Source organism: Emydura macquarii, unplaced genomic scaffold, assembly GCF_026122565.2.
Source record: "Emydura macquarii macquarii isolate MOO-44397 ecotype Brisbane River unplaced genomic scaffold, CSIRO-AGI_Emac_v2 contig_2207, whole genome shotgun sequence".
Classification (NCBI taxonomy): Eukaryota; Metazoa; Chordata; order Testudines; family Chelidae; genus Emydura; species Emydura macquarii.
In genome coordinates, this window is record NW_027132344.1 from 2,842,005 (window position 1) to 2,855,094 (window position 13,090).

The window sequence follows — 13,090 nt, forward strand, 5'->3', positions numbered from 1 at the left end:
CAGCTGCACTGAAAGAGCAATCGCAGTGGAAACCCTGAGAAGATCTCTTCAGCGATCTTCACAACTCCCTATAGACTGAGTATGGAAGGAGTATAACTAGTGGTTTGTGAATTGTGTGAGACTAGTGGGTCAAAATTATAGTGTGTGAGATGGGGAGGAGACTGTAACTACAGTGAAAATTGAGGGACGAGAACCTATGTAGAATAGAGTATCTGCCACTCTTCCTTATGGTCCATATTAGTGGACCACAATTTGGCTATGCAGGCAGCCTGTCATTTTGGGACTGATGATTCCATTCTTCAGACCTTGATGTTCTTTTCTTACTGCACAAAGCCCTTTTATGCACATCTTATTCCTTCCCCAGTATTTGGTTGTACCTCTCTTGAGAAGCTCAGTTTGTTACTTTGCTAACTCCTGGTCTTCAGGTAACTCAAGGTTGTGCTGGGGATCCGTCATATGCGTCAGTTCTTCCATATTCTCTTAAATCTACCACTAATTACAACTATTAAAAAGGACATGCAAATACTTTTCTAAATCTTTATAATTGTTTTCGTAAAGTTTTCAAAACAATTTCTTACTCATTCCATTTCTCAAAGATTGAAAGACGTATGCGCGTGTGTGTTTGTGTGTGTGTGATGGAACTGAAACCAATTTGGTTGGATTTTTGTTTTGTTTTGTTTATTTCCTCATATGAGCACCAACTTCATTGATGATGTCTGCAGGAATGTGCCTAGCTCTGGTAATATTTGATAGTTTATTGCAGCAATAGAGTTAGCAAGAGGAGCTTGCATTTTTTGTGGGAAATTTTCCTTATTTTTTTTTTAAAAGTGTCTAAATCAAAACTATCCATGTAGGCTAGACAATGTTAATGTATGATTGGCATCCTTTTATCTGCGAGAGACAGTGGAAATTGCGGTCTATAATATAGATGATTTGCAATGTCTCATGTTACTAAATAGTTCAGTCTGAGAGTTGCATAATCTTTGGCAGTTATTGCAAACATGTGTGTCTTGGTTGGGAGTTACTAGCTTCCTACAAGCTCTTTTCTATTCAAACTGTAGGAGCCAGCTCCTGTCATGGACTTTGATGCCCTCATGGAGATGATGGCGCCACTTGTTAAGATTACTTGCCACGGTTTCCCATCGCTCAGAATCAATTCCAAATTCCTTCATATCTTGCTTGCATGTGTCTTTGTGGCAAAGCTTGGGAAGTCCTGTTGTTCTTGTTCCCTCTGATCGCTCTCTGTATAGTACGTGTTTAGGTATCCGTCCATCTTCCAGCCTGCTCAGATGGCCCAGCCAGCGCAGTCATCCTTGCTTGAGCAAGGCTGTCACACTTGGTACATTTGCCCTTTGAAGAACTTCTGATTGGTAACTGTCTTGCTATTTGATGTCGAGGACAGGGCATAAGCAACATAAGAGGAAACTGTTTAACCTTTCCTCCTGATGAGTGTAAGGTGTCCATGTTTCCCCGCCATATATGAAAGTGCTGAGGATGCAAGATTGGTACACTAGTATTTTGGTCTTGATGGTAAGCTTTGAGATATTCCATGCTCTTTTGGTTAACCTACTAAAAGTGGTGGCAGCCTTTCCAATGCAAACACAGTCTTCATCCAGTGAGATATTGGTAGTCACTGCAGAACCTAAATAGCTGAACTTTTGGACTACTTCTAAGTGGTTTGCATGTAAAGTGATTAAAGGTCTTGTGGAGACCCCTGTCCTAATACAACCATTTTATTAATACTGATGATGAGAGCAAATGCCTGACAAGCACTTGAAAGGTTGTCCATGAGTTCTTCTAGTAGATCTTCATCACGGGCTATAAGGGCAGCATCATCAGCAAATAAAAGTTCCCTGATTAGCACCTTTTTTATTTTGTCCTTGCCTTCAGTCATGAGAGATTGAAGGCAGATGTTAATGTATGCCGTTTACAATACATTAGAAATCAATTGTCTAGAATATAATTGAAGTCACAGCCACAATTATTTTCTTTTCGAAAGTTGACTCATTGTTCCCATTCTGCTTAAAACAGCCATAAATAAAAAGGCATTGTTTTAAGTGTGAAGATATTTTTCTGAGTACTGGTCCACACTTAAAAATTAGATCAACCTAGCTATTTTGCTCAAGGGTGTGAAAAATTCCCACCTCTAAGCACCATAGTTAAGGCAACCTAACCCCCTGTTCAGACGTAGCTAGGTCAACAGAAGGATTCTTCCATCCACCTAGCTACTGCTGCGTGGAGAGGTAGGTTACCTACAGTGACAGAAAAACCTTTCTATTGCTGTAGGAAGCATTTATACATCAACATACTGTGGCACGGCTCCACCACCATAGCTGTGACACTATCACCTGTAGTGTAGACAGGGCACCAGTGATACTGAAATATAGATCTCTTTACTACAGTTACATTTTGGTTATTGTTGATTCGAAGTTAAATACAATTTAGATACCCCACTGTTCACCAATTAACCACCAGTCTGACAAATTTTGATTTTTTTCATAAATCTGAGGTCAAATTCTTGGGTTGGGAGGTGATGCAGTTCTCTCTGACTTCAGTGGGACTTGAGGGTGGTGTGACCCATCTGTGCCTAGGGTAACCCATCAGGGCAGCCTGTAAAAGGAGAACAGATTCTTCCAATGCTGGTGGCTAACAGTGAAGTTAGATTCACCACCAGTTATAAACAGTGCTTCTGATTCCCCCACACTGGTTATCAAGAAGCTAAAACAAGAAGTTACACAGCCCCCTTCACTGCATTTCAGTCTCCAGCTCCCAGTCAGCCACTAGGTCCAGTAAAGAGAGAAGTTATTTAAAAACTCTGTGCTCTTCACCAAAAAGGTTCTCCTGATCCCCAAAGGGTCAGCCACAGTTCCAGATCAATATACTTTTTGATCTTACTCAAAATACCACGCTGCCAACCAATCCTTTAGTATCTAAAACTAAAGGTTTATTATAAAAGGAGAGAAAGAAATGAGAGATGTTAAATGATCAAAGCAATCAGGTACATACAATGACTTCAAAGTCCATATATATCAGGTTCTTAGCAGAATCGTGGAGTTTGTAGGCTCCATACAGTTCCCATGGTGTACATGCAGTACCTGGATGGGACTCAGTCCTTTGTTTCACAGCTTCAGATGTAGAATCATTAATCCAGAGGTAGGAAGCAGGAATGAAGAAAAAATAGAAATGGTGCAGCTGCCTTTTATGTCATTTTGCCACGTGGCTTGTCCCAAACACAGCCACACAGCACATGGCATGGAAAAGCCTCAGAGTCCCTGTCCATAGGCATGTTCCTCTATGTCCTGATGACTCATAAGGTGTAGCCCCCTGGGTTCTTTCACTGGATTAATTGTGTAGTTGATGACCCTCGATAAGTCATCAATGCTGACACTAATCTGCCTCGGGGTGTAACCCAGTAGCACAGCACAAGTTACATAACTTAAGCACAAAGGTGACAGATACACATAAACAACATCATACTTAGCAAGTTATAACCTTTGCAATGGTACCTGACAAGGCATACCATGCAAGAATCATTGCAATTTTGTCATATTGGTATTAATAATAATATAAATGGTCACTCAGATTCCAGACAGCATCATGGGTGCTTAGTGCCTCTAAAAATCAGGCCACTCTCTATTTAGGTATCTAAATGTGCATTGGGCCCCCCTCAATTGTGAAAATATTGGCCATTGTTTCTACATTGTCTAGTAGATCACGTAGCATTTCTACACACAGTTTGAGGACCTATGTGAAAGTGATCGTCACTAACATCAATATACACCCAGATGAAGAAGAAAAGTTCACTACCTGGTATAGTATACTATTCACTTTTCTGATACTGGTACTATTCAGTATTGCCACTTAACCTTTTTTTAAAAACCCACACAAATACTTCTCTTCCATTGCTCCAAAATAACTTTGTAAGTCCATACACAATTTTATATTAACTAGTCAGTTTTATTTTTTGTTGATAAGATAGGAAAAAAATCTGGTGCCTGTGAAATGCTATCTATGACCTGTTCTATTCCTCACAGGCTCCTTGGTAATGCAGGTTGGATGTCTTTTCCTTTAACCTATATAGCACTGGAACTGTCCTGCCAATTCTTCCAGCCTCTGGCTGGTTACAATAATGTTACGGTTGGGTTCTGGGTAGCCCTGCTGATCTGTAGTGACAGAGCAAGAGCAACGAGGATGCTTTGGTAACCTGTGAGTTCAAGTGTTTAGGAGACAACCAAGTTTCAGACCTGATGGACACCGAATTGAGCAGATACTGGCAGAGAATATATACTGTTTAGTGAAACAAAAATTGATTTTATACCTGAAGAATAGATAAATAGATAAAATCATAAACAAAAAGCCCTATAACATATATCATGCAACATGTTCTCCTAGAAGCAGGTGGGCCAGTTGACTCCAGCATTGTGATAGTGCAAGACTCTTGTGTAAAAGGGAATCTTCACTGCTCTCAGCACCCACATAGGTCTGGTCATCATGCCCTTAATAACCTATAGTTTTCTCTCAATGTATTATTATTTCCTATATTTGTATCTTAATAGGTCTACTGTTCATAGTAGTCTGATGTTAAGGATAAATTGCTATTTATGAAGCACTGATGCTTTATAGCTATATAAAATAATAAGGTCCCCTGCCCTGAGGAGCTCACAGTATAAATTAGACCATTAACACAATGAATTGATGGTGAGGAGAAAAGGTGGACAAAACCAGTCAGAATACTATTTTCCAGGTCAAACAAGATTGCACATAGTGTTTTGCTTTTTCTTGGGCGAGAGAGTGAGTTTTAAAACAATCATACAAGACAGGTGCTGGAATGGTGGAATACCAGTTGAAAGAAAGCTGTTTTGAGGAGACATTTGAAGGAGAAAATGTAGGTACACTGGAAGGAGGAGCTCTACCACTTGACAGGAAAAAAGAGATACAGAGTAATAAGAGGAAAAAAGAGGAAAAAGAAAACAAAAACACCAACTGCTACAAGGCATGGAATATTCCGTGCAAACCAAATGTGAAAATCCCTCCTCCTCACACAGGCAATCAATCGCACTCATTTCTGCAGGCAATTACCTGTTTTGTGCACTCCTGCACACATTTACATGCAACATACCTCTGTCACCAGGCAGGTATACTTGGTGTGCACCACTTACGGCAAAGCACCTGCTTTTTTAAATGGTTACTTATTTTGAATTGCTATGAAAACATCACCACAGACTTTGGCATATCTTCTAGATTTTTAAAATACATTTTAATAACTTTATTCTGCATCTCCTAAGTCCTTCATGCACACTGATAAGTGGCACTGAGTGACTGTGAAGCTATGATTTTCTTTTCCCTCCATAAGCTACATAGGGCCCATTCCAGCTCCCAGTAAAGCTGATGGAAGACTCCGATTGATTTCAGTAGGAAGTGGATTAGACCCACAGACATTTCATTTCTGTAAATCTCCATATAAAAATCTTCCTTTCCCCAGTAGCTTCTAGTTTACTTCCTCCATAAAGCATGTTGCCCTCTGTAGGAGAATTTCTACAAATACGTTTCACTGTATACAATTTATTTTGAATTACAGCAGCATTCTTCAATGTCTACAAAATACTTCACAATGAGACTCACCATGGATATATTATTTGGAGCTGGATACAGAAGCTTCTTACTGAGGCAAAATAAGAAGTCAGGAGGAAATATAGAGAAGAGTAAAAGAAAATAAAATTAGAGAGATTATTATATTACTAATTACTTTTATTACAGTAGTGCCCAATAGTCAACCGAAAACTGGACCCCACTATGTTAGGCTCTTTACAAATACAGAATAATAGACAGCCTCTGCCCCAAAGGGTTTACAATCTAAATAACAGTGCCCATTACCGTAATTTCTGGGTACCTCAAAATGCAAGTAAACTTGCCACCAAAGGTAAATGATGGGTGAACACAGGATGTGGACAGATGCACTAACGGGGAAAGAAAGGAAAAAGTGACCGAGGATTAGGGTCAATCATAGGCTAAAAAAATAAGAAGGTAAAAATGGAAGAGAGAAAGCATAGGAGCTAGGAGAGAGGGAGTTCCAGGTGAAATAGTGGCATCCAACTGACGAGGCTCCTGGAGGAGGGACAGAGAGGACATCAACATGCAGACTGAGTTCATGGAGAGGAAGACACAAGAGACACGTGGGGGGGACATGCCCCCCCAGATTTTTGGTTGTGACCTCGCCAATCCAGACAGGCTGGGTGGGCCCATCGTGGTGAGTCAGGGAGTGGTGATGGCACTCCCTCCCCAAGCCCCAACACATGGGACTGGCCCTAGCCACCTGACGTCGCTGTCCCAAGCAGCCTCGCATCGCCGCTTGCCCCCTTGAACGCTCCTACATGGCTTTGGAGAAGTTTAAAAACCTTGGTGGGGCAGGCATGTCCCCCCAGAACCTTTAAGTTGTGCCACCCCACTATCAACTGTTACATGTCACCTCTGGAGGAGGAGAATATACAAAATACATGGCCATGTTTTCAGAAGTGCTGAGCTTCTGTAGCTCCCACTAAAGTCAATGGAACCAAACCTGCGAGAGCTCAGCACTTCTGAAGTCCAGACCAATATATATACCAGGTCACCACTCAGATACACAAAAGGGACATTTTTATTCTTCTTGTGCAGATGCAATCCAAGTCAGGAATCTGAAGCTCCACTGGGTGTTGCCATTAAAATATCAGTCAAGTGAGAGAAGTAACTATCCTGGAAAGGTGAAGGCATCTGATCATATAGTGCAATTAAAGGAACCATGTTTGCTGGTAAAATACTGAAAGCCACCACAAACGTGCTGTTATCTTGACCATAATGGAAGACATGCTGTCAAATCTGTGTTCCCTGTGATGTATTATTCACAGACATATTTTATTTATCCAGTTCACAGACTTTCCAGAAACCTCCTCAAAAAGTTATAAATAAGCCATTTGTTGGTTGCTACCTGAATCTTGACAGAAATGAGACTGTATAAAAATAACATTATTATATCAACTCATCTACACTCATCTACTACATCTGCATTTTCCATTCTCTTTGGGAAAACAGCTGACTGCTGGTTTAACACACTTCTTTTTTAGATGAACAGAGAGCCATGACGGGGGTGAGAATATTTTTGAGCAGGTTGTAATATGCCATTAGCCTATAAACAAAATCAAAATCCAAAGGCCTCTCAATAGTCCTTTACTACACACAGCTGCACTAATTGACAGATTCAAGCAGAGATGAACTGACATCAGCTGCTATTTATACAAGCCGTGACCAACAGATGGAAGTACTCTGCTTTATTACAATGGCATTATCCAAATGCTAAATAAGCTATCTTGGAAATGAGAAAGGGAAACAAGTGTGTCTCTGGAAATATGAATACTCAATAGGGGGGAAACAAGCCCATCCATTAGCCTGCCAGCTGTCACAGCTGCCCTCTTGAACAGTTTCTTACATGCTTTAATCGGCTGGATTTGTTGTGGAAGGGGAAAAAATAATTAGCAGTTTCAAAAGTCTGAGAACTACTTCAAATAGCTTTGCCACATTATTTTAAATCCTCCCCCTCTACAAAATAAAAAGGAGCATTTTTGTCTGTTTGTCTGTAATTCAGTAACACATCACCTCTATTGCATCACATAGTTGCATTCAAACATATCATATCTGCACTTCTCTAGAAAGTTTCTCTCTTATTTCCTATTATGTCCTTTCCTGTAAGTGACTTACCAGGGCACCATTTGAGTTAATTCACACGAAAATCACATTAAATTGACAAATAATTCTAGGCATTTTTGGAGGTAAGGAACAGAGAAGATAATGGGAAGAGAGAGAGAAGCATTTTTCTATGGAAACAAATGCATGTGAACAGCTGCATGTTATTTTAAAAGTGTTTATAGAAGCAATCATGGTAATAAGTGTAAGATTATATATTTGTAAATCTTGTTTTATTATTTATCTTATTTTATTATTAAATAGTTTAATAAAACTTATGTCATATTGGGTGAAATCATGGCGCCATTGAAGGTTGATGGGTGTTTTGCCATTGACTTGAATGCCAGGATTTCACCCACACTATATCACATAGCAAGAGAAATTAAGGAAGAGGACTGAGAGGAGCATATAATAAAATAAGAATGTATTGAATAGGATACATCAATTTTGGTATAAATAGAAACAAAAGACATAGTCCAGTCAAGACAGAGGTTGCAATAACAGTGGTGCATAATATGATACACTAACTTATACAGGCCCAATCATGGAGTCCTTATTCATTCAAGACAATGGATGTTTTTCCATGAGTAAGAACAGGGCACTGATTACATGCAACCAGATAACAGTCAAGAATATTTTAATTGAGAGTACACTGGCTTGTAGACATTTCAAAATCCTCTAATCAATTTGCTTTTAGTACATTCACACAGTACCCAAAAGCAGTGGACATATTAGGCTTCATTAAGTAGATTTTTTCAGTTGAATAAATTTACCTTGCTAGCTAAAGAAATTAAGAACTATATTGTGCAACCCTTCCTCATGTTAGGGAGTTCCCATTCCCTCTCGTAACCCTATTGAAATCTGTGGCATGTTGACATGTGTGTATGAAATCAATGGGACTGCTCATGCGAGCAGGTGTTCACCAACACAAGCCAGGGTTCCACATTCTGGCTCTATGATATTAAAAATCTATTGGAGAAAGCATATGAAGTAATCAGCCAAAGCGACAAATCGGATGACTGGGTAAGCTAGCATGGTTTTTAAAAGGAGGCATTTTTTCATAGTGTGAAATATATCCCCCATATTACACAAGCGTGCATGGGCTACGGAAAATATGCTGCATAATTATGAACTGGAAGCTTTCCTATAAGGAAACAATCAAGAGTATCAAGTAATTGCTTTTCATATAAATGAAAAGACATTCAAATTACTCAGGTATTAGAAATTCCCAATTCAATAGACAGCTTTCAGAAATCTTGCAAGGATAACCTAGTTACTGTAGAATGTATTCAGGCTACTCCAAGTTATTAGTTTGTTTTTAACTATTAATGGAAATTACAACTATTCAAAACATTTCTTTAGAATTGCTGAGATGTTGAACAAGACCAATTAAAAAGTACTGAAGACTCTGAAAAATAACAGTGAACAGCAATGAAGAGATCACTTGGAAAGTCTGTATAAATTGAAGGCTTTGTATGACTACCATCTTAAAGTGCTAAGGGCCAGATTTTAAAAGGCATTTAGGTTCCTGAAGATGCAGATAGTCACCTAGTGGGAAGTTCAAAATATACCTAAGCAAGTTGGGTGCCTAACTAATAAAGCAAATGTGGTATTGATCTTCAAAAAAGGAAAGAAGAGTAATCCTGGGAACTACTACTAGGTAAATCTAACTTCAATCATTAGTAAAATAATGGAACAAATATTAACCCCCTAACACATAACAGACACATGTGATCTATTCTTCATGAGGTAGCAAACATTCAAGAATGAAAGGATTAGGAGAAAAATGTAAATATCTAGGGCCAGATTTTCAGAAGTATTTAGGTACCTAAAAATGTAGATAGGATTTTTAAAAGTGCTTAGGAAATTAATGGGAGTTTAAGTGCCTAAATGCCTTTAAAATCTAGTCTTTAGAGATTAATGGAAAAATGTATTCACAATATATACTCATATTGATGAATACTTACACATGCAAATAATCCCATTGGTTTAAATAGGAGTATTTGTCTAAATGCTCATCAGTATGAGAGAGGGTTGCAAAGCTGGGATCTCAACAAGCAACACATATAAGGGCAAACAATCAGTTAGTGTAAACTGCCAATTTACTCCAGATGAGGACCTGGCCCACAGGGAAAAAAATAATCCTAGACAAATTTTAAAAAAAAATTCTTTATTTATTTAAATAGAGTTAAAATAAATAGTGGATGAATGTACTAAACTAGATGTAATATGTCTGGTGTTTAAGTAACATATTTGACATTGGCTCACAAACTTTTATTTGCAAAATTAATTCAAATTTTCTCGGCTATGATAAGCACCGTCCTATAGAGTGAAAACTGACTGAACACCTGCAAACAAAGCGTAACAATACACAGCAACATAACAAATTGTGAGAATGCAGCCAATGAAATCTTGTATGGATCAACATAAGGTCCAGTTTTATTTAACATCTTTATTAACTGTCTGAATATCAGTGGTCCTCCTACGCTCCCCTCCATGCAAAAAAAAAAAAAAAAAAAAAAAAAAAGGGTAACAAAGCCAATGGTGCCAGAAAAAGGGGGCTCTGCAGCATGTTCCACTTTATGCCAGCTAGAAGAAGTTCCTTAGCGGGACTCAGGTGGCCAAGATCTGCAGATCTATGTAAGCCATGGATGGGCTGGGCCAAGGTGATGGCCACTCTCCTCAGATTCATCCTTCCTTCAACCTGCAGGGAATTAGTAACAGAAGATGCTGATCGGATCTCATGTTCATTCACCCTCTGCACATTAATATATTGGGGAGTTCTGAGACAGCTGCCAGCAGGAAGCCAATCATGACATGGCTGCTGAGGAAGCTGTGCTGCTACAAGGATGGTGAGAAGCCTGGCAGTACTGCAGTATTATGCTATCTCAATACTGGATAGAAGTAGAAAAACTGGATTAATTCATACAAGAACAACAAAAGATGAGTACGGATTTATGAGGAAAGATTAAAGAGCAACATACAAATAGCTTGACTTGATGACAGAGGAGTGACATCATAAATATTGGAAGGGTCTACGTAAACACCCAGGATGTAGAGAATTTGCTTAAGAGTGGTACAAGGGGATATAACTAGTGTAAATGGATAAAAATCGAGAAAGCAAGCACATCCTGACACTGAGATTAGCTAGTCTGTGGAATAGTCTCCCAATAAAAGTGGTGGGAACTCCCTCTTTTGAGACATTTGAAACTAGACTGGACAAACCTCCAGAAAATATACCTCAGGGACCTTTCTGTACTGGCAGGGGAATGGACTAAATGACCCAACAGGTCTGTTCCATCTCTAATATTTATTATTTTATTACTTATATCAAATAATTTGTTCCCCAACCCATTTACCTTCAATTTCCTCTTTATCACTAGGCAGTGAATTCCTTCCTTTGTTTTTCACTTCCCTCTTGGTGATAAACAACAGATCATCGGTGTCTGAAGTCTTCTCCCTGGGTTGCTTTTTGCTTTCCTCTTTCTCCTTGGTTTTCTTTTTTCCCCCATCCTCTTTTGCATTTTTTTCCTTTTCTTCTTCTTCTTCTAGAGATGAGTTCTCAATGGGTTTCTCAGCCTGTACATTTGGGCTAGAAATCAGAAGAGAAGATTCATTATATACATCTACATCTGTGGTTGTAAATGTGGTATACCATGCTATTTCAAAGCATTCATCATTATAAGGAGGTTATTTTAACACTTTTTATGTCACCTTTCCCCACATCCCACCTCTCACAGTATTGATATGAAAGGGATTCATCATGCTCACAGTAGACTTGGGAAGTGGTCAGAGTTTAAATGTTTTCTGACTCAACCTAACTTGTCGGAAGTAACAAAAGAATGAATAAAGACCAGCCCACCCCACAGCCATTGAAGTTTCTCCCTATAGATTTTGCCAGTACGCAGTACAGTAGTCACATGCCTACCACATATGAGTGTTTTTCCAAGAAAGTTTCTCTGGTCACTGAGATTCTCAATTCTAAAATCATTTCCACCTGGAAATTCATGTCATGCTGTCAATATTCTCTTTACAACCTATCAAAGAGGTTCCTAAAATTGGCTGAAGGGGTAGTTATCAAGCAATATAAAAGGAAATAACTCCTTTCACTGCAATCAGTGCTCCCAGTGCTTTAGTTTTGATATGGAACTTGACAATTGGTGGGATGGAAGGGGGGCAGATTGTCTTGTCACAATTATTATTATTATGTACTTTCATCGTGGTAGTGCCCAATGAGCCCAAAAAAAGAATCAGATACTAATATTGAGATATTACAAGGATGAGGACCATATAAGGGCCATACAAGTACCTCAATAGATTATACATTGATCAGGCCCTCAATATAGGAGATTCTGTACAAGCAAACAACACAAAGGCAATCCCTACCCCAGACAGCCCACAATCTAAGATTTACACAAAATGATACAATACAATACCTGAACACATGCACTACATTGTCCACCTTGATGCCAGGCTCTCTCTTTATATATGCACAGTGCTAAGCACAATGGGGCCCTGTGACAGAGTGTTGGGCAGCAATCCCTTAGCCATCCCTCTGTCACACCAGCCCCAATTGAAAGAGGTAGATTGGAGCTGGCTGGGAACACCTGCACCTGACTGGGGCAGGGGAAACAGCTGTGTCCCTAATTAAGCAGGGACTATAAACAGGCCCAGGTGAGGGAAGGAGAAGCCAGGGAGTGGAAAGGGAGCAGAGGCTCTGGCTGCCAGCCAAAGCTCCTTGGACAGCAAGCCAGGCTGTATGTAATAAGAAGGTGGTGGCACTGCACATTGTAAATAAACTGCACTAGATTGCTGAACAAGAGGGTCTCAGAGTCATTTGTGACAGAGAGGGTGGCAAAGCGGCGGCGGAGAACCCTTACAGAAGAACCCTGATCTCAGTTGTTACCATAATAATAGTACTAATATCATCAAACTTCTTGGTTCCCTTGGTGATCAAATTTAATTGATTTTTGTTTCTAAAAATTAATGGTACAGATTAAACCCTAATTAATTATATATACTCCATTATAAACATTATAGAGTTTTCCAATCATAAATACAGTGATGTCCTCTTAGAATATTCCAGATCAAAAAAGACAACAGCTTAGAGATCAAAGATGTCACAAAGCAAAAACATACAACAATTTATTTTCAAATTTACTTTTGCACAGTATAATTAACAGCAAGTAGTGATTTGAGTCAGAACAGGCACATGCTAGGTAATCAGAGTTCATACCTGTACACTGTAGAGGAAGAAGGAAGCTGGGAGCGAAGATGTCCAGTTAAAGTATCCTTCTTGAACGTACCTTAACCCTACACATCACAATCACCAATTTTTACTGGCGGACTCCACCCCTCTATAAATAAGTTCCATATA

General features: G+C 39.2%; 1 protein-coding gene across 1 annotated transcript in view; it reads right to left on the bottom strand.

Annotated features, from left to right (window-relative positions):
• Positions 1-9,895: 9,895 nt before the first annotated feature.
• VWA3B (von Willebrand factor A domain containing 3B) overlaps positions 9,896-13,090 on the bottom strand; it is a 105,813-nt gene continuing 102,618 nt past the window's right edge. The window contains exons 28-29 of the mRNA XM_067559936.1: positions 11,073-11,305; positions 9,896-10,417 (exon numbers count right to left, since the gene is read on the bottom strand). Of these exons, the coding sequence (XP_067416037.1) occupies positions 10,413-10,417; positions 11,073-11,305 (238 nt within the window). The 3' untranslated portion in view covers positions 9,896-10,412. The remainder of the gene's footprint in view (positions 10,418-11,072; positions 11,306-13,090) is intronic.